Genomic DNA, 22,705 nt, shown 5'->3' on the forward strand with positions numbered 1-22,705 from the left:
CTTCATTCTTTAAAGAAAGTTTGAAATGTTAACTATCCAGTTGTAACTTGCATCTTTGAAACCTTCTCCCTGTGGTGTGGGAATTCACCTGTTGAATTCCTAGCCATCCTTTAAAATCCAAACTAAATTCTACTTCTTCCCAGAACCCTTCCTGGTAACATCCTTCCCATTCAGGTCTCATATATCATGTTTTTGCAACTCTGACAAAAATATATAATATGTGATATATAGTTTTATATAATGCATATTTTATTCACATTTATCCCCCATCCTTGAGGCCAGGAATCATGTCCTACCTCAACTTTATCATCCCCTCTAGTACTTATCACAGCACTTTATGCTTTTTTTTTTTTTTTTTTTTTTTTTGGTGAGGCAATTGGGGTTAAGTAACTTGCCTAGGGTCACACAGCTAGTAAGTATTGAGTGTCTGAGGCCGGATTTGAACTCAGGTCCTCCTGAATCCAGGGCTGGTGCTCTATCCACTGCGCCACTTAGCTGCCCCTCTTTATACACTTTAAGTGATAAATAAATGTTCTATTTGTAAGAGGGCCATTAATAGAGAGAGAATCAAAACTTTTTTTATGAATTTGGTAAATTCCCTTTTTTGTTTCCTTGTCCTACCATGTTTCAAAAGTCAGCAAATATGAACTGTATGCAAGGCAACATGCTATCCATGAGAAGTACATAGACAAAACCAGAACAGTACCTGACCTGTCTAACAAAAATTCTTTGATCCCAATAAAAGATGAACAGTATCAGCCAGTAGATGTGTGATGATATAGTCATAGGTTCCCTAGTACATCCTGCTTTTCTAATGTCAGTTCTACATGGAAGTTAATAGTATACTCTCTATACTTAGAGTAGTAGGGACTTTGGGGACCTACAAAAGAAAAACATAGTCCCCACTTTAAAGGAGACTGGATCTCTCTGGTTGTGACTGAAGGGATTTTTTTTTTCTAGCTGTATTTCCAGAGCTCTACAAGTATGCTCTACCCTATGAAACAAACAAACAAACAAAAAATAGATTCATCAGCCAAGTCCAGTAAGGTTGATGCTCCCTAAATAACTGTGGTGAAAGAGACATACAAGTATCCTACTGCCTAGACTGATCACTTTTTGTCTTTACTCTCATCAGGCATTAAAGGAAATAAATGAAGTTGGGGACCTGTTGCAGCTGAAGTATTCCCGTCACCGGTTGGTACCTCTGTTGGACCGGCCCTTTGATGAGACTACATATGAAGAAACAGAAGACTGAGCCCTCTTGGTGACCTTTAAAGGACACCCTCCCTCACCCAGGACAATATGTGGCCTTTCTGAGCCCAGTCTAGGAACCACATTCTGTGGCTGCTTCATGTAAAAGACATTTATTTTCTCACAATACTGAAGGTGACCACATCCAATCCAAATGGCATTTTGTAAATAGTGAAAGTTGCTTCACGTTCTTTCTCTGCCACATCTCTCCTTCAAAGAAAGGTGTCTTATTCTTTGCCTTCCCTCCCCTCACACACACACATTTTTTGGAAGGGGGAAAAAAAGGTTTTGTTTTATAGCTCTTGTCCTGGTGAAATCACGCTATCTATCCTAGCCTGCGTTTGGCTAACCCTGTAAACCACTCCCCACCTTCCCACCTGTCCCTACCACGCCAGCCCCAGGTAGGCCTCCTCTGCACAGCTGTGGCTGCTGTTAGTTACAGAGCAGTACCTGCAGAGAGAATCCACTGCTTTCGTCCTCCTTAGGAAGCAAGTGTCCTCCACTTACCTTTCTTCCAATCCTTGGAAGTTATTCATGTTAAAGCTGTAATTTAACCAGACAGATAATCAACCAAAGCTCTCTTTCTTTAGTTTTATCTTCAATTTAAACACTTGAAACTTAGCTTTAATTTTTTTTTTTAAATAACAAATGTTGCTGATGGGATCATTATGTAACTCACCCCCCCCCCCCCGCAGGCCTCCAAGAATGTCCAATATCCATTTTCATCCTGGCTACTAGATGTTTTTTATTTTGCCATCAAGTGTTTCCTCATGATATTCACCAACCTAGAGTATGTCCACACAGGACAGAATTTTTCCCCTATTAAGCATGTTTAATATTTATGAGATAGCCATATCCCATTCCTATTGAATCTCTTTTTGCCAGTGAGACCCTTATTAGTGAAGGCAAATTTCCTGTTTTGGTATTTCATGTACAAAGCTGCTCTACACTGTCAGGTGGTTGGTTGGCTATGAGACAAGGGTTTTGTAAAAGCACTGCTGAAAAGGATCACCGAGAAGAATGCTGTTCATGTAACTGACCATGACTCATGAGTCTTACTGCTTCCTATAGCTCAGAATTGTGGCTGTTTTCAGTCAGGACTTAGAGTGATTGAATAAAATAGGAATAAGTTCTCAGCTGGAAGCCACTCAGTCTATTTCTATGAAAGGATTACCATTGCTACACTAGCTCTTTTTAAAAGCCCACTTCCTTCTTCTGGTTATATCCTGATCACTGCTTTCCTTTATTGTTTTCCATCAAAACTCATGGTTACATTGCTTATTTTAACCGGCTTCTGACACTGAGAAACTTGCCTGTTTCCTTGTTAACTAGCCTTTGTCCTTTTTTGTGAGAGGTTTAGAATGTATCCTTTGCTTGCATTGGGCTCCTTGGACCCTCTGCCAAGGGGGCCTGCTAAGGGAATCCATGTGCACACCACCATTCCAAAGCTATTCTTTTAAAAAAAAAAAAAAAAGCTATCTTTTAACCAAAGCCTAAGGGAGAAATGTTCTTGGCTTTACTGTACCCAAAGTTAGCTTGTCTTTCCAAAAGATAAGAGATCATCAAACATCTCAGGGGGAGATTGGGAAAGGAATGGAAAAGAGTACTCTGAGTATGGACTGGAGTGTGTGTGTGTGTGTGTGTGTGTGTGTGTGTGTGTGTTTTGAAACCATTTGTTTTACCGGCAAAGTTTCTCATCTCATTCTATACAGGCAGCTTGTCATCAGCTGTAGTATGTTTGTGAAGAAATGCTAAGTTGTTAAGTAGAAGGCAGAAAAAATGCTATTTATGGGTTGGGTTTGTTATTTGCTTTTAATGTATTAAATATGTTCATTTTCCTGATCCCCAAACTTAAAACCTTTGGGTAAAGTCCATGGTTTTGTGCCTTTTTTTTTTTTTTTAAGTTTGGAGAAAGTTGAATAGAGGTGGAGAAGACTATATGTAACACATATAAGTGAAGAAATGAAGAGTAACAGGAAGGGAAATAGTCCTTTGGCAAAAACCAAGCAAACAGCTAGCTCTTCCTAAGTGAATGCTTCCCCACCATAGCACCCATATGCCAAGCAACATCTTCTGCCCTTCAGTTGAAGAGAATCTCCAAGATCTCATACATAGACTTTCAAATCAGTGCATTTTTCTACCCTGCCTTTTACCTTGGGATAAATGAGGTGGTAGCAAATGAAAATGTGCAACATTTTATGGCCAGTTTTTAAATTGATATTATTACATTATGACAGTGTAGAATAAACTTAAACAAGTCTAAGTTTAAACTATGGTTTTATTTATAAAGGATAAAAAAAACCAAACCCTTATGCTATCCAGAATTCCATGCTTTCTAAGAGATGAACTGCTATTTTATTCTAACCTATGGAAGAATGAATTACACATAATGATTGGTTATCTCCCTTCTTGATACTGTGATATCTACATTATAGTCAAACGTCTATTTAGTATCTTTATTTAACTGTTTTGAAATCATTAAGTTTACCTGTTGATTAATGAGGTGGAATCTGGTTCACCAGGCATGACAGGACACCCTGATACACTGTGGTGTGGGAATCTGGTGGGGGGACCCTGTAAGATTGATCTATTGGGGCAGCTAGATGGCGCAGTGGATAGAGCACCAGCCCTGGATTCAGGAGTACCTGAGTTCAAATCCGACCTCAGACACTTAACACTTACTAGCTGTGTGACCCTGGGCAAGTCGCTTAACCCCAATTGCCTCACTTTAAAAAAAAAAAAAAGATTGATCTATTAATCAGTTATCACCAAAGGCTGGGATCCAAAGTACTATATTAAGCACTGCAGAATAGGTAATTTCCTCTTTTTTCTTCATCTTTACCTGCCACCTTCTCCTTCTCCTTCCATCGCTTCAGTGAATTCCTTAAGCTGTTTTGAAGTTCATATTCTTTGGAGAACACATTAAATCAATCCTCCCCTCTAAGAAATAAAGTGTTGAATTCAAATCCAGTAGCTATTTCTCCCTACACACCCAGCAATGTGAAATCAGGTATAACAAATGGGAAGGGAGGAGGTGGCAACCTCTTCAGTCTTCATTGATGCTTTTACCAAAGATTTCACAGGATCCTTGTTTTAGCACAAATAAACTTAATGATTGTGAAACATTCCTAGAGAGATTCCCTTTAGGAGTAGGGACCTTTCTGTTTTGTTTTGGATGAAATCTTCATTTCAGTAAAAATATATTTAGCCTCTAGACCTTTAAGAAACTGATTGTCTATGAACATGCAGCCCAAGGACCCAACCATGTTTTGTTCACTTTAATTGAGCCTTTGCCACTTACAGGGTAGTGTTTCCAAATGAAAAGATCACTTCTCAGCATCACTTTTAAGTTTCTTTTCCCCAGAGAGAGCTGGTGTGGTATGCTGTTTATGGTGTTTTAGGATGGGTATATCAGAAATGGTTTTTTTTTTTTAATTACAAATTGGATGCATATATGTGGCTCTCTCCAAATGCATTTGGCCCAACTTGTTTAGGCTTTCTAATAGGCTGGCATCCTTTTTACCCCCCTTCCAACTTAATATGCAATCAGCATCCATATTTCTTTTCGGACCAATAATCGTCTGTCCAACTGAATTTACCAGAATCCACATATGCCTCTTCTGCTTGTTCATGGACACAGGGAGAAAGTATGACTTGAGGAAACTTCATAGTTCCTTTAAAAGAAAATCCTCAACTAACATCTGACTACCTCCATTTCTTTTTCTTCCAAATTGGTGAGGAGACTATCTCCCTCAATAAGATTGGATATGGTGACCGCTACCCGATTAGGCCACAAGTAGGGAAGAAAACTAGTTTATTTAGTCTATCCTGGTTAGGATAGTATGGAGGTATGGTATAAAATATCTAAAGAAACATGGATCCTATTGGCCTGGGGGCAGGGGGGGGTAAGGGTGGCGCTCCAGATTGCATTGGTTATCGAATAGTACTTGGGTAGGCTGTTGTTTTTTACAATTTAGTTGAGACACTACCTATTTATTCCTTCTCCTGGTGTTCCATCTATAAAGTGATTTTTTTTTTAATTTCTGTTTGCATAACCTGACCCCATGTGATGTGAAATGAATGGAACTAGAGAAGTCCTTTTTCCTTATGTGGTCTTGTTCACAATGTGATTCATGGATTAATGTCAGATATTCCATGCTGTTAAAAAAAAAAAAAAAAGGAGAGGGCACCAGTATACAGAGGGAGAGCATCAGAATCGAGGTTAGAAGACTCAGTACTGCTTCAAGAGCCTTCAAGTGTGGCTGCTACCTGTTTTACATGGGGACACAGTTGTCAGCATGCAATTCAATCCAGCAAGCCAGGAAAGCAAACCATACTTACCTGGGAGAGACAAGCATGTGTGCTCCCTGCTTGATGAAATGTAGTTCTCAGACTCCCAGTCTATATTGTCCCATGCCTTATGCAGGCAGAATTTGGCAGCTGTCTCTCTCCCTTATCGTGCCGAACAAATGCCTCGAGCCAAGGAGTGATTTTTTGTTGGATTTGATTTGGTAGATGTTGTGTCCTCTTCTGTCCCTTTTAACCGTCAGATTTCCTGAGCATGTCCTGCTATATAAACTGAATGCCTGATTGGTGCAGGGAACCAAAGGTGTTGGCTCTCATTCCTCCAGTAAGAATGCTATGTTTTGTCCCTTGTAACTCGTGAATCTAGAATTAATCTTGTTCCTATCCCATCCCGAACCTCAAGAAGAAAGTAGGGAAGGGTGCAGGCAAGAAAGATTTTGTTTACTGTATAATGCACATCATAAATGGCCTTAAACTGTGATTCTTTTTGGTATGATGTCTTTTCATTAACTGACCCGAAAGAATGCAGTGACTCTTAAACTGCAGGTACCCGTATTTTTAATGAAGTAGTACCTGCAGCTTTGTTCTTGCTAAGCAAGTGGAAGGATAGGGAGCTGTAGAAGAAAGGAGGAAGCTACCTCTTTTGCTTTCTAAGTGTCTTCCCCTACTCTGATCTCTGTGGATGAGGAAGGAATATTCCTATGCATAAGGAGACTTGATTCAGTTAAAAACTTGCTTGATGCAACATTCTGTAGCCAAGCCCTTCATGCAAAGCTTTGGTAACTTAGCCAGGAATTCCTGGAGAATAGAGAAGGGAAAATAGTAGGAAGAAAATTAGGGCTTCTCACTGCCTGGTATGGGGTAATGACTGATTTTGTTTCCTCCCTTGAAATAGGGGTCTTGGTTTATAGTAACTGGAAATGGACCAGTGGTTGGAATGATAGGAGAAGCACAGGATATGTTACATCCCAACCTCTTTCAACCAACACCCCCATACAATCTCGATGATCCCTCTCTGCATGAAGGCAGCTAATATAAGGAAGATGGGTAAAAAGTACAGGTTAAAGAATTAGGGAAACAGCCTTTTTTGGAACCTGAGGTGTTTGGTGGCCCAGATTTTTCCATTGCCATAGAGGAGAGGACAAAGTGGAATTGCAGGGAGTAGGGTGGAATTGTCCCTCTCTGGTCCTGTAATGTACATATATACATACCCTTGGGGGGAGGATGGGGATAGATTGTAAATATGAAACATTTTAAATAAAATTTTGTAACTGATTCCCCTATACCACCGAAATAAAGTATTTTATGCCAGATGATCTAATTTTTTTTTCATTGTTTGATGACTGAACCTGGGTTTGGTGGGAGGGAACTTTCAGCTTCAAAAGTGCATGTTAAGCCCTGAAGGAAAACTTCCTGGGATAAATAAGAACAATCCATGCAAATCTATTTGTGTTTTGCCCAAATAAAATATTCAGAAAGATGGGCTTTGGCTTCCTTTTAAAAATTCCTTTAAGTTTGTGAGTTCAGGACAGGGGGTTTCTAATGGGAAGAACAGAGGGTTGTCGAAATTATTTGCGAAAGCATTTTTTAAAAGTAAAAGACACTTAAAAAATACAAATAGGCATTTACATGTAGCAAGGTAACATACAAAGCAGTAGTTGGTTAAATATAGGCTGACCTGAAGTGTATGAAGTTTGTTCTAACTTTTTTGTTGTTTTTTTAAAGAAAATTGCTGGATATTGGGGCAGCTAGGTGGTGCAGTGGATAAAGCACAGGCCCTGGATTCAGGAAGACCTGAGTTCAAATCCAGTCTCAGACACTTGACACTAGCTGTGTGACCCATGGCAAGTCGCCCCATTGCAAGATAGAAAGAAAAGGAAATTGCTGGATATTAATCCAGCTTTTGCAATTTTTCAGTCAGACAAGCGATTCCTGACTGGGCGTCTTTCTGGCAACCTCACTTGGGGGGGGGGTGATGAGGGTTGAATGACTTGCCCAGGGTCACACAGCTAGTAAGTGTCAAGAGTCTGAGGCGGAATTTGAACTCGGGTCCTCCTGAAACCAGGTCCGGGGCTTTATCCACTGTGCCACCTAGCTGTCCTCCAACCTCACTGATTCTTAGGAATAAGAAATTGGATTTCTGCAAATTCTATAGTGGAATGCAAGCCACATTTGCTCTCAGATCGAATTCCATCATTTTATAGGAGTCAACAGGTTCCCCTTAGGAAAGAATTGACTCCTCCCTTCTACTGTGTTTGTTTATTCCGCGATCTGAGGGTGTTCATTTTTTTTCCCTCCCGTCTCAACCTCACTATCTTCCACTATAAAACTCCAAAAACTTTGAAGGAAAAGGAAAGGCGTTACTCGTGTCTAGTGAACGAAGTAACTTGATTTATTCACTTCTTGGGCTGTTTGACTACCTTCCTGTCAAGTCCACGTGGGGCAGTGATGGTGTGGAACTTTTAGGAGCAAATCTACAAAAGTTATTTCAGCGGTGCAGGAAAGGAAGCTCAAAAGGGGGAGGAAGGGGAAAAAATTTGAAACTAGAAATCATAAAAAATAAATGTTGAAAACTATACATGTAACTAGAAAATAATAAAATACTTTTATGATTAAAAAAAATATTTTTAAAAAGAAAGAAAGGAAACTCAAATTCCCTTAGACTTTCATACGCAAAACCACCAGTTTGCATTTTAAGTCCCTACCGAAACCCCAAGGGAGCGGCCAGGCCCCCTTTGACCCTTGCAGCATTTTGCTTTTAGCTCCTCCTTAAGTCTCCCACCCCTCCTTAGTCTAGCCCTGGACAGGACTGGGCTAGGGGGAGTCCGCTTAGTAGCGGATAAGATCCTAGAGTCAGTCGCTCCCAGGGGCGGGAAGATTGACGCTAAGGCTCGAGCAACCCGCGGGAGCTGGAGATTCCGCTGGGTTGGGGCCGCTCCTTGCCTCCTATTTGCAGGGGGTAGCGCCAGCGACCCTAGCCAGAGGAGCCGGGGAATTCGATAAATTCGAGGGCTATCTGTATGGAGCTACAGAGATCAAAGAGGAGAGACGCACACTTAGAAGGGATAAAGTCCCAGAGAAACCTGGCCAGCTCGGGTCCAGATAAGTAAGGCACATTCGCACACACGTGCCCGAACCTAGATGCTAGATGGTCACACTTGCATGCACGCACGCACGGGCAGGCTCCCGTACGACTGGGCAAAACTGCGTAATACCCTGATTGTTCCGTGTGTGTGTGTGTGTGTGTGTGTGTGTGTGTGTGTGTGTGTGTGTGTGTGCGCGCACACAGAAGTGGGTACGCGTGTGTCTGGCTGTGCATGGGTGTGTGCAGGAGTGTAACACGCACACACCCTTCTTCCTCCCTGACTCCCTCTGTCTCCTCCCTTCCCGCACCGCCCTCCCGCGCCCCCCATAGAAGGCTGAAGGAAGAGTGAGCCTCTCCGCCCGCCCTCCTTCGCCAGCACTGGTCCAATCTGTGCCCCCCCCATCCCCCCGCAACGAGGGAGGGGAGTGGAAAGCGGTGGAAGAGGAAGGGGGGCAGACTCGAGTGAGTGGAGCGAGAAGCACTGAGGCGCCGGGGAGAGCGGAGGAGACGATGCCTCGGCTCCTCGGGAAAACTGGGCTCCTCCTCGGCTTTGTCCTGCTCACGCTGCTGCTCCCCGCCGGTAGGGGGCTGCCCCTGAGAAAGCTCCGAGGACCCGAACCCGGCCCCCCGGGGCCCCGGGACGGGAGCCACTCCAAGCCAACAGAGGTGAGAGAGGCGGCGTGGCTTCGGCCACCCCTCCTAGGGCGGGGGCCAGGTGGGGTAACTCGAGAGCGCGCCTCTGCCCGCCCACTCGCCCGCGGCTCGTGCGTGCTAGCCGATGCCCACTTCTCGCTCAGGTGCCTGGGGCCGTGCCCGCCATCCACGGGGCTGGGTGGGCGAGAAGCTCTCCCCGGCGTCGGCGAGGGTAAGGGAGCCAGGGGGGGCCTGGAGACAAGAACTGGCTGCAGGTAGCAGGTGGCCAGGGAAGAAAAGTGACTGTCCCCCTCCAAAAAAAGATCCGATGGGGAGGAGAGCTGCATTGGGCAGGGACTCTGGACCCCTGGGTTCCTTTTCTGGCTCCACCACGCCCTGTAAAAAGGATAGTTTTATCAAGGTGCTATATTATGGTCACTGCCCAGTGTTCCCATGCACAGTGTGCTCCTACCCGGAATACCCCCAGGCACGGGATAGATCAAACCAAGGGTTTTTAGCGAGTCAGGGAAGAACTGAAGTTTCATTTTAGTACAGAAACCAGGTACTCGTGCCATGTGACTCATTCCCCTCAGGGACAGAACTGAGGGGAATTTTTTTTCCACTTTTTGGAGTAAAGACAAAGATAAATACATAAAATTAACCCCAAATGAATATACATACAGACATACTGAAATTGAGGGAGCACATGCTACTTTTTCTGTGTCCATGTATCCTCTCTAAGTTCTTTTAGGCCTACATAGTGATTTGCTCATAGTAGAACTCTTAATGGATGCTTGTTAAACTGAAATGAATTAAAGAAGGCACTTGCCCTCACTTTTCTCCCCCTCTCTCTCCCCTCCCTCTCTCTCCCTCCTTCCCTTTCTCTCTATCCCTTTCCCTCTCTCCTCTCCCTGATGGGACTGAATTTGCTAAAGCTCAATCTTCTGAATCTTTAGCCCAGTGCCTCTTTCCTAAGAAATCTCTGGAAGCTTGCATTTTCCAGCAAGTAATAAGTTGGTTTGTGATGGAAAAATGAATTAAGTTCCTTAGGCTAATTGCAAGTGTCTTAGGGTAAGAATTGCATAAAAGGAAAGGAAAAGAGCCAAACAAACATAATTCTCCAGTTCAGAAGGAAAACATCTACTACATGGTTCAGGAACCTCAGAAGTCATCTACTCTGACCCCTCTAATTTTACAGATGAGAAAACAGGCCCAGGGAGGTTAAGGTCATACAGGTAGAAAGTGTCAGAAGCAGAAATCTAACCCCAGGTCCTGTAACCTCACAGGGACATGCCCTTTCTACTGTACTGCATTGAGACATAGCCTATCAAGAAAACTGGTGTGCTTAGAGAAGGAAAGCAAGGACTGAAAGATTGGGGCTGCAGGTGTGGGGGGGGGCAGGCTCCCACCATAGTAAAAGACAATTAAACAAAATTGGAATGGGCTATCTTGAGAATTTGTGAGCTTCTTACCATCACCAGATGTTTCCAGGTTGAGTCTAGATGACCATTTATATCAATGGTATTCAAGGTTGTTTCAGGTGTGAATTGTGCCTCAGTTTTCAGTTTCTGTTGTTTTCCTGTGACCTGTAGAACTCATCTGTGTGTATATATCTCTGTATCTCCATCTCTGTCTCCAGAATGGGGTCAAATTCAGATTTGGGAACATCTGGACTCTTTGGAAAGTCTGCCTAATAGCCTGGCATTATAGGAATTTGCCTGGCCTGTCCTGAAGAAATTATCCAATCTATACATAAGGAAAATTCTTCCCTCCCCTTTATAAAATAGGTAAGGAAGTTGTGATTCACAGAGTCCAGAGGAAGTAGGAGGTTGGGCTAACAATCATGGAGGGGAAAGGGGGAAGGTGTTTTAAGCAAACATTTATAAAGAACCTACTCTGTGCCAGGTCCAGGCAGATAGGTGGCAAAGTGGATAGAATACCTGTTGTGGAGTCAGGAAGACATCTTCCTGATTTCAAATCTGGCCTCAGAGATTGTGTGACTTTGGGCAAGTCACTTAACCTTGTTTGCCTCAGTTTCCTCATCTATAAAATGAGCTGGAGAAGGAAATGGCAAACCACTCCAGTATCTCTGCCAAGAAAACCCAAAAGGGGTCACAAAGAGTTGGACACCTGAAAGCAACTGAATAATATGCCAAGCAGCATACCAAGCACTTTGGAAATATCTCATTTAATCCTCAAAATAACCTTGTGAGGTAGGTGCTCAACTGTAGCATATAGAGAGAATCTGGGGTTAAAAGTCAGGAGATGGAGGTTTGGGGCCCGCTTTGAAGGGTGGCTTTAGATTTCCTTGTCTGAGAAAGAAGTAAGCAGATTCTTCCCATTTACACATTGAGACAGAGAGGGACACAGTAAGTAAATGAGAGCTTGACCCAGATGACCATTCTGATGCCCAGCCAGGTGATCTGTGAACCACTAAAGAAGAGTACCCATTTTAATATCTAGACTGGGAAGAAAGGAACTCATTTCATATCATCACCATCATAATCTCAACAGTAAGAGTAGCTAACGATATTGTTTCAGGTTTGCAAAGTACATTATCTCATCTGAGCCTCATCTGGACTCCAGGAGGGAGTTGGGCCACATCCTAATGGTTAAATCCTAAAGAACGTATAAAGCTAACATTTTTGTTTCTGGTTTTTTTTTTTGTTTGTTTATTTGTTTGTTTTCTGGAGCCTGGTGTCCTGTATGAGAGATAGCACTGGTAGTGAGACGAACTCTTTTTTTTTTTTTTTCTTTTGGTGGGGCAATGAGGGTGAAGTGACTTGCTCAAGGTCAAAAGCTAGTAAGTGTCACATGTCTGAGGCTGGATTTGAACTCAGGTCCTCCTGAATCCAGGGGCTGGTGCATTATCCGCTGCACCACCTAGCTGCCCCATAAGATGAACTCTTGCATTTGTTTCTACTCACTTGGCATCCATTGATCTTCTGTCCCTCCTTTCTCTGACACTTTCCCTAGGTTTTAAGGACCCTTAGGGTGCCAATGAGTACCAATGTTGTGAAAGAGATGGGGATCCTATAAATGCTTATGGGATGCTTGTTGGTGACTTAATTAGTAAATGTTTCTGAGCGCTGACTACTGCTTATCATTGTGCTGGGGGCACTGTGAGTGATATGGAACTGTTAATCCCTGCCCTCAAGGATTTTAGAATCTCCTTGGGGAGATGAAGTACAAATAACAGTGTTCTCACCTTTCATATCCAAGCAGATACTAAATCCCATCAACACTTCACCAACATCACTCATGTCCATAATCCCTCCTTTCAACTCTAATTACTACCACTCATCTTAGACAGATAGGAAGTGCTTGATAAATGTTTGTTAATTGAATATCAGGCACCTGGAATAATTTAATAGTCTCTCAATAATTCTGCCTGTCTTTCTTATCTTCCTTCTTGGGTCTATCCTTCACACAATGGTCATAACAATCTTTCTTATGCATAGATCTGGTCATCTGGTCTGAAGTAGCTAGATGGCATTGTGGATAGAGCAAAGGACTTGGAGTCAGGAAGACCTGAGTTCAAATTGAGCCTCAGATATGCCTTAACTGTGTGACCTTGATCAAATAACTTAATCTCTATTAGCCTTCATTTTCTTAACTGTAAAATGGGGGATATAATAGCTCCTGGGTTGTGAGGATTATATGAAGAAATATTTGTAAAGTGCTTAGCACAGTATCTGGCACTATATAAATGCTATTATTATTTTTATGTCACTCCTTTGCTCAGAAATCTTTATTAGCTCCTAGGTGACAACCAAATAAAGCTCAGACTCCTCTGGCTGACATTTAAGGCCTCCACTACCTGGCACTATCTTTCCTTTACTGCATTATTTCACATTTCAATGATCTCTTCTACATTGGAGGTGTTAGAGGCAAGCTCCCCCCCCCATCCAGAAAATCCTTGTGTAATTTTTGGCCCTTCCTTCATACCAGAGAAAAAAGTCTGAGTTATTATGGTATTCAAGGATAAAATATGTTGATACTATACAATATCATAGATATATTTTATGAATTTCTGAGTTTCTCAACATTTTCTGTCATCTGCTGGCCTTCATGTGTTTTCTGCCGCTTCCACATACCACCTCAAACATTCCCATTTCATTTCATATGCCAACGCACAATATATCAAAACCTTGATGGGGAAAGTGGAGATGTGGAAAGGAAAACCGTACTTGGTTTTGTGACCTTTCCACTCCAGCTAAATTGTACTGCTCTGTCTCCCAGACATGCCTCATGCTCCCATGCTTCCGTGCCTTTAACACCTGACTCATTTGCCAGCTCTTCCACAAAGCCTTCCCTGATTCCTTTGTGGATACCTCCCAGTCAGTAACAGTTAAATCAAATAAAACAATTAAATCAGATAAAAGTAACTAGAAATATCCCTGTACACAAGGAGGAGGAACACTAGTTTTCCTTTTTGTTGTTTTTTTTTCTCTCTCTCAAGTTTTCAGTGCTAGTAGCACATATGCAGGGAATAAGTATGACCAGATACACAGAATACTGTGCATGACAACATAGTAGGCTCTTAGAAAATATGTGATTATTGATTGATAGAATGGCACATGCATAAAGAACCCTTGTGTCCAAAGGATATGCATAGCCAGGGCAATTCGTGCCTCTAACTGGGTACCAACGCTTGCTTTGGGATGGGAACATCGTCTGTGGATCCTTTCTTTATGTCACACTGCTCTCTGCCAGATACCTCTGCTGAGCTGCTCTTATCTTCTGGGCTTTGGCTTCTGTGCAGCCTTTTCTCTGTTCCTCTACTCCCCTCCCTCAATTCCATTGACATTTTCTGGATCACATCTGCTATTCAGCCTCTCCTCCATGGTTGTATCTGAAGGGGGCAGGGGCAAGAGGGGGAAGCAGACAGATTTTCTTATTATACAAATCTCAGATGAAATTGGTGGCACTGGCTGGCTACCTTTGTCCCATTTTCTCCTTACACAAAGACAAAAAAATGACACATCCATTCTCAAAGAGTTTAAAGGCTAATAGATGAGAAACATTACAAATATACAAATGAGCCTGACAGAAGGTAGGATATCATGTGTTCAAAGAAGAGTTAGCCAAATGCCATAAGAAATGTTGACCCTGTGCTATCAGAAAAACCTGGAAAGACTTACATGAGCTGATGCAAAGTAAAATGTACAGCATACAAAATAACAGCAATATTGTAAGACGATCTTCTGTGAATGACTTAGTTATTTTCAGCAATGCAATGATCCACGACAACTTTGAAGGACTTCTACAAAGAAAGAACTGATGGTATTTGAATACAGATTGAAGCATAATTTTTCATTAATTCCGTTTTCTTTCACAACCTGACTAAAGTGGAAATATTTTGCATGACTACACATATATAACTTGTATTGAATTGCTTGGGTTCTTAAGAGGGGGTGGGGAGGGAAGGAGGAAGAGAATTTGGAACACATAGTTTTAAAAATCGATGTTAAAATTTGTTTTTACATGTAATTTGGGAAAATAAAATTCTAAATGGAATTTTTGATCACAGGTATTATCTCTATTTTAAAGATGAGAAAAGTGAGGCTCATAAAGGTTTTGAATTGCTCAAACTAAACTATATTAGACTCACCTGATTATTCTTGTATTCCAAAAACCAATAGGAAATTTTAAAGAGTCCCTTTCTATTCTACATTAAGAAAGTCTTCAAAATGTACTACTGCTATCTAGAGGACCATGAGTGTTCAGGGAATAGATTGGGGGTCCCACTCCCCACTTCAGCATTTAATCATGGCCTTTAATAGTGAAGCTTTTTGAGTTATTCCCCAAGCTTGGCCACTAGCCACTCTTAGAATCATCTCTGAGCCAGTAACATTTGAGATCATAGGAACAGTGTTGGAAACGACCTCAAAGGCCAGCTGGCCCAGTCCTCTCCTTTTACAAATGAGGAAACTGAAGTGGGGTGGTAGGGGGAGTGATTTGGCCAAAAGAACGTGCCTTTGCTCATCCACCTATCTGGAACTCCTTCAAACCCTACCCCTTTCCTCTGAACCCAGCTGAAACTTATCTATCCTTCAAAGCAAAGCTCATGTTACATCTTCCTTGTGACGTTTTCCCTGGACAGACCAGCCCCCAGTGAACTCTCCTCCCTAAGTTCTTGGAGTACTCACTGTTACACTGTTCTTTTGGGATTTGCCATGTACTTCCTTAGGGTATTATTCTTTTACATACCCATAGTATGTTTTATTTCTCTAACTATACCATAAATCTGCGGGGGCAGGGACCGCATCTTATACCTTACTCCCTGACATGTATTCTTTGATCCAATGACATTGGCCTCTTTGCTATCCACAAACAAGATATTCCATGTCTTGACTCCAGGCATTTTGTCTAGCCATCCCTCATGTTTTGGAATGTCCTCTCTCCTTAGCTATGTCTACTTACCCTCCCTGGCTTTCTTTAAGTTTCAGCTAAAATCTTACCTTCTATAGGAAGGCTTCCCTAACACCTCTTAACTCCATTGCTTTCCCTTTTAAAATTATTTCCTATTTATCATATATACACACACACACACACACACACACACACACACACACATATATTCCTTTGCATATATTTGTTTTCATGTTGTCTCCTCCATTAGATTGTAAATTCCTTGAGGGCAGTGGATAGAGCGCTGACCTTGGAGTCAAGAGTACCTGAGTTTAGGGGCAGCTAGGTGGCGCAGTGGATAGAGCACCAGCCCTGGAGTCAGGAGGACCTGAGTTCAAATCTGGCCTCAGACACTTAAACACTTACTAGCTGTGTGACCCTGGGCAAGTCACTTAACCCCAATTGCCTCACTAAAAAAAAAAAAAAAAAAAAAAAGAGTACCTGAGTTTAAATCTCACCTTAGGCACTTATTAGCTGTGTGACCCTGGGCAAGTCACTAAACCCCATTTGCCTTAAACATCCAGGGCCATCTCCAGTCCTCCTGATACATATCTTGCCAGTGGGCCCAGATGGCTCTGGAGGAGAGAGTGAGGTTGGTGACTTTGCACAGCCCTCACTCACTTAAAATCCAATTCAGTGCAAGTCTTGACAATGAAGGACAAACAACAACAATCCATAGCACTTAGCACAGTGTCTGGCACGCAATAGGCATTTAACAAATGTTTATCGATTGTGGATATTATTGATTGATGATGAGGATTGTGAAATACCAGAGCCATCTATCCTGGATGATTTAAAGGAATTAGCCTGTTGTGTAGTTATGTCCATTGTAGGTATACAATAGACTGACTAATAGGATGAATCTGTCTAGGATGGTAAACTAGAGGTAGATAATTAGACTAGTTGACCTCTGAGAGTCCCTCTAAAGGGATCTGAGGATGTTTTGATCCTGTCTCTGGGATTTGGGGAATTTAGATTGGCTAAACATCTTCCCCATTAGCTAGTACTCTGCTAAAGGTAACAGATGCATAGCCTAATAACAATAAGAATAATGACATTATTAGTATAATTAAAATTTACACAGTGCCTGCAATGTACCAGGCACTGTGCTAAAACACTTTCCAAATTTTATCCCATTTGTTCCTCTCAGCAACCCTGTGAAGTTGGTATAATTATTATCCCCATTTTTTAGTTGAGGAAACTAAGCAAACAGAGTTGGAGTGATTTGCCTAGAGTCACATAGCTAGTAAGCATCTGAGGTCAGATTTGAATTCAGGTCTTTCTTACCCTCAGTCTTGTGCTTTATGCATCGTCCTACCTAGTTTCTAAAAGGTAGGATTGGGGGCAGCTAGGTGTTGCAGTGGATAAACCACCAGCCCTGGATTCAGGAGGACCTGAGTTCAAATATGACCTCAGACATTTGACACTTACTAGCTGTGTGATCCTGGGCAAGTCACTTAACCCTCATTGCCCTGCCAAAAAAAACCCCAAAAACTAAAAGGTAGGATCAGAGATCTCCTTGTCCCCAAAATAGGTGACAGCAGTTCTGCGGGACAGACAGAAATATAAGGTCCCCTCCCACTCCTTTTATCTAGGTATCTTTAGTTTTCAAGCTTCTAGCTGAGATGACTGTTCATTTTGAGTCTTTGTACTCCTGTCTCCTTCTCAACTGGGTACTTCAGCTGTCTATAGGGTATTGGCTTTAGCGTTTCAAGGAGATGAAATACAATCAAACATAGACTGACCTTGTTCCATTGTTAAGGGCTATTGTTATTTAATCATATCCAATTCTTTTCAACCCTTTATGGGATTTTCTTGACAAAGATACTAGAGTGGTTTGCCATTTTCTTCTCCAGTGAATTCAGGCATCGACTCATTTATTATTTATTATTATTTATCTCATTTGTTCCTCGCAGCAACCCTGTGAAGTAGGCACCCTTATTATCCCTATTTTTTAGTTAAGAAAACTGAGGTAAAGAGTTTAAGTGAATTGTCCAAGGTCATACAGCTAGGAAGTGTCTGAAGCTGGATTTAAATTGGTCTTCCCGACTCCAAACCCAGTTCACTGCCTAACTGCTGGGATGTCGCATGGTGTAGGGGGAAGAACACTGGATTTGGATTCAGAAGACCTGTGTTTGAGTCCTACCTCAGCTTCTTACCAGCTGTGTGACCATGGATAAGTCACTTGATGTCTCTGGGTCTCATAGGATTTATATTGGAACAGACATAGAGATAATCTAATCTAACCTCCACATATCATAGATTGGGAAACAGAAGCCCAGGGTGGCAAAGTGACTTGTGGGAAATCACTTGGAGGAGTAGGTGGCACAGTCCCTCAGAGGCCAGAGCCCAGGAACTCTGCATTACACTGATTGTCTGATTTTCTCAAAGTTTTCTAATTGAATTTAACTCATTTTCTTCATCTGCAATATGGGGATCAGTATAAGCTATGCTACTTCACAAAAAGTTATTGTGAGGAACAATGATAGATGAGGATCATTATAGCTATGCTTCTTTACAAAGATTTATTGTGAGGAACAAATAGATGTACAAAGTATATGTAAGTTGGGCAGCTGGGGCCTGGAGTCAGGGAGATCTGAATTCAAATGTGACTTGAGAAATGTACTAGCTGTATGACCCTGAATAAGTCACTTCACCCTGTTTGCCTCAGTTTCCTCAATGAGCTGGAGAAGGAAATGGCAAACCATTCCAGTATCTTTGCCAAAGAAAACCCCAAATGGGGGTCACAAAGAGTTGGACGTACCTGAAATAACTGATCATTATAGCAAGGATTTATATAATGCTTTAATATTTACAAGTACTTTACAAATATTCTCTCATTTGATCCTCACAACAATCCTGGGAGGTAGGTGTTATTATTATCCCTCTTTTACAGATGAGGAAATTGAGGCAGACAGAAGTAGTGATTTGCCCAGGGTCACACAGTAAGTGCCTGAGGCCTTCCCAATTGCAGATTCAGCACTGTCTCCTGTGCTGTCTCAATAAACTACTGTAAGAGATTACCTCCATTTTGGGCAGTTGGGGGCCCCTGGTTTTAGGGAAGAAGTATTTGAATCCCTTTGGATTCAAGAGGGCACCTGCTGGGCCCCTAGAGTTTGAGGTCTTTCTTCCTTCCCTCACTACAGTCATAATTGGGCAGTAGCCTAGGGGAAACTTGGGATGGGGAGGAAAGGAGGGGACATATGCCAGGGAGGAGTCAGAGTTGCTCAAGAATAGGGGGTGGGGAGGATGACTGGGAGTGTTGTTGGTTTAGCAGCTGGGGTTGTTGGGCCCTCATGTGCCAAGACAAGTTCATAGTTCCTAAAGTGGGAGTGAGTGGAGATGGGGCTAATGAGAGGGCTAAGGCTGGGATAAGTTAACAGCCGCTCTGCTCACATAATGCATTAAGGATTATGGCTAACATGCTTACACAATATTAACTGGGAACATGTGGCCTATGGGTGGGGTGATCCAAACCAGGCTCTGACTAGGAGAGGATGTATATGAGACCCAGCCATAGATTATCATCTGCACACACATCAGGCCAAATACGGGACTGTGTAACTGTGTGGGTGAGTGAGTTTGGGTGTGTTTAGATGAATGAGTGTGTGTATCCACTGTATATCTACACGATCATTTTGGGGGAGTTTGAGACATGTAATTTCATTTTTTTTTAGTGAGGCAGTTGGGGTTAAGTGATTTGCCCAGGGTCACACAGCTAGTAAGTGTTAAGTGTCTGAGGCTGGATTTGGACTCAGGTACTCCCGACTCCAAGGCCAGTGCTCTATCCACTGCTCCACCTAGCTGCCCCGAGACATGTAATTTCATTGATAGAACTCCCCAGTGAGGAAATCCCTCTGCCAGTTTAAATCAGACACCTTAGAGAGTTGCCTAGAAAGAGCCTCAAGGGGTTAACACTTTGCCCGAGTGTCATCAGTCAGTATGAGTCAGAGAAAGGACTTGAAACCAAGGTCTTGACTGGGTAAAACCAACTTGACAAACGGGTTAATTCAGATCTCTAGCTCATCGGTGAGTTAAGGGGGTGTCTACCAAGCTTGTGAAGACTTCCCCTGGACAAATGGGCAGATGAGAACAATTTGTTCCAACAGCTATTAAGGCAGCTGAAGCAGGCACTCGGGAGCACTTAAAGCTTGGACAGACATGGAAGACACCAAGGTCATCTACTGCATCCCAGGTCATCGCCCACCATCTTGATTTTTGTCTTGCCTCTGGATTTCAATGACTTTGGATGAGGGAATGAGGCTGATGACTTCGTGCAGCTCTGCCTCACTTAAATCCAGTTCACGAGTAATTCAAGACATCACCCGTGATGTCCTTTTCAGAAAGGAAGAAGGAACAGCAGCTCTATATCCACTAAGCCCCATGATGATGTCATCTAAAATTCAGTACAGTTAAAAAAATGTTGAGAATGTAGTAGAATTGCCCTCGGAGCCAAGAAGACCTGAAGCCAGATTCAACTCCCAAGGCTGGCAGTTAACTGACTGAGTGACCCTGTGCAAATCATTTAAAATCTCAGTACTCTAGGCAACTCTCTAAAGCTAGAAGTATCTGAGAGGCTATCAACCTGCATTAGTAGAGTGACTTGCTCAGGGTCACACAGCTAGGAAGTGTCTGAAGCTGGATTTGAATTGGTCTTCCTGACTCCAAACCCAGTGCCCCACCCAACTACTATGATGTTGCATGGTGTGGGGGAAGAACACTAGATTTGGAATCAGAAGACCTGTGTTTGAAGATTTCTTCATCTTGGAGTTCCCTTTGTATCCATAAAATCACAGGTCCAGTCCCTGCCCCTCTAAAATATTTAATGAATTGAATTTAAAAAGCATCAGTCCCTGGGGCAGCTAGGTGGCACAGTGGATAAAGCACCGGCCCTGGAGTCAGGAGTACCTGAGTTCAAATCCGGCCTCCGACACTTAACACTTACTAGCTGTGTGACCCTGGGCAAGTCACTTAACCCCAATTGCCTCACCAAAAAAAAAAAAAAACCATCAGTCCCTCCACATGAGTCAGTGAATCTATAAATGTATGCCTGCATGATAGGATGTGTCCACACGTGTATATGTAGGAGGTTGGGGGGGGGACCCCCGCAGATCCTATCCTGATCATAGCATATCCTCCAGCATGTTTTCATCTAAACTATGGTCAACACTTTCTCAAAGGGGAGATCCCTAGATTTCTTTTGAGTTAGGGAGGAAAGTGAGGTTGTATTGAAGGCTCAGTGAGGAGTGACTTCGAATCACAGGTAGTTAGATTTTCTTCTGGTATCAATGGAAGGGCCAGTAAGAGCATTCAAGGCACTAAATGTTGCTTTCAAAGGGCATAACAGCCTGGAACTGCAGTCATGTGCCACAACTTTTCTCAATGCCAGTCTCCCCCATCAGTAAAATGGGAAGAGTGATACCTCTCCCTACCTGTCAGTGTGAGTGCACCCAAGTGTGCCTGAGTGTTGGACAGCAACACCCAGGGAAGTCAGAAGTGAAAGGGCCACAGGGCATTTCCCCTGGAGGACAGTGTCATCCTTCTCATTGGGATGTCTTTATGAGCTTGCAGCCTTGCAATTAAGTGATCCTGTATCAGCAACAGCCATGGGCTATTCACACAGGCAAGATCCTGCTAGCAACTTGCAGGCTAATGTGGGTGCACCATTTAGGGAACCTTCAGAAAGAGCAGGAACACTGAACAAATGCACCTTGTGTGCCTATGGAAGGGAAACTTTCTGGCCTTGGGGACAACTGACGGGGCTGAAGAATTTTCCTTTGGATTGACCATCCCCAGCTTCTTTTAACTGGAGTTGAGATGGCTCCTGGGAAAGGCTGCTCCTGAGGGAAGTAGAGAGACCTCTGCTGGGCCTCACTGGAAACACATGCTGTGGTCACTGAAGGCTTAACATTTACACTATTCTAAACTTAAAACACCAAATAAAATGGATCATTTTATATTCGTAATAGAACAGAAAAAAAAGAGTATTGTACATAGAAATTCAGATCTCTATTAAAAACAACTTAATTTAAAAAAAAGTTTATAGTAAGTGGGGGCAGCTAGGTGGTGCAATGGATAAAGCACTGGCCCTGGATTCAGGAGTACCTGAGTTCAAATCCGGCCTCAGACACTTAACACTTACTAGCTGTGTGACCCTGTGCAAGTCACTTAACCCCCATTGCCTGGGGGAAAAAAAAAAAGGAATGCAAATCCAGTCTCAGACACTTGACACTTACTAGCTGTGTGACCCTGGGCAAGTCACTTAACTCTCATTGCCCTGCAAAACAAAAACAAAAACAAAAAAGTATATAGTAAGTTCAACCTGTAGTTTTCAAAGTTGTCCTGTTTGTCTGTGCTTCTTTCTGACTTGCCTTCTTTTTCTCTGCATTTTAAAAAAAGTCTCTTTTGTTTCATTTCTCTCTTTTTTTAAACTATCTTCCTATCTTAACTCATTTTCTTTCCCACTTCCTACTGGAAAAAAAAGAAAGAAGGGAAAAGGAAGCCCTTATAATGAATGTATACTCAAGCAAAAATAAATTCCCATATTTGTGTTTAAAATTATGTTGTCGGGGCAGCTAGATGGCGCAGTGGATAAAGCACTGACCCTGGATTCAGGAGTACCTGAGTTCAAATCCAGCTTCAGACACTTAACACTTACTAGCTGTGTGACCCTGGGCAAGTCACTTAACCCCAATTGCCTCACCAAAAACAAACAAAAAAACAAAACAAAACAAAACAAATTATGTTGTCTTCTGCATCTTGAGTCTATCATGTCTCTGCCAAGAGATGGGCAGCATGCTTCATTATCAGTCCTCTGGAACTGAGATTGATCATTGCATTTATCAGAATTCTCAAGTCTTTTGAAGTTGTTTTTCTGTATAATGTGATTATTGTATAAATTGTTCTAATTCTGCTTATTTTATTCTGCGTCATTTCATTTAAGTCTTCTCGAATTTTCCTGAAACTATCCATTTTGTCAGTTGTTATGGAGCAATGATACCCTTTAGTAATATTCAA

General features: G+C 42.4%; 2 protein-coding genes across 2 annotated transcripts in view; both read left to right on the forward strand.

The window, feature by feature from the left end:
• Nucleotides 1-6,877, forward strand: part of SPTLC2 (serine palmitoyltransferase long chain base subunit 2) — a 152,040-nt gene extending 145,163 nt beyond the window's left edge. The window contains exon 12 of the mRNA XM_043983667.1: nt 1,136-6,877. Within this exon, the coding sequence (XP_043839602.1) occupies nt 1,136-1,255 (120 nt within the window). The 3' untranslated portion in view covers nt 1,256-6,877. The remainder of the gene's footprint in view (nt 1-1,135) is intronic.
• A 1,967-nt stretch (nt 6,878-8,844) lies between these two features.
• Nucleotides 8,845-22,705, forward strand: part of ISM2 (isthmin 2) — a 30,212-nt gene continuing 16,351 nt past the window's right edge. The window contains exon 1 of the mRNA XM_043986087.1: nt 8,845-9,307. Coding sequence (XP_043842022.1) covers nt 9,152-9,307 — 156 coding nt within the window. The 5' untranslated portion in view covers nt 8,845-9,151. The remainder of the gene's footprint in view (nt 9,308-22,705) is intronic.

The sequence above is a fragment of the Dromiciops gliroides genome, chromosome 2 (assembly GCF_019393635.1).
Source record: "Dromiciops gliroides isolate mDroGli1 chromosome 2, mDroGli1.pri, whole genome shotgun sequence".
NCBI classification, from domain to species: domain Eukaryota; kingdom Metazoa; phylum Chordata; class Mammalia; order Microbiotheria; family Microbiotheriidae; genus Dromiciops; species Dromiciops gliroides.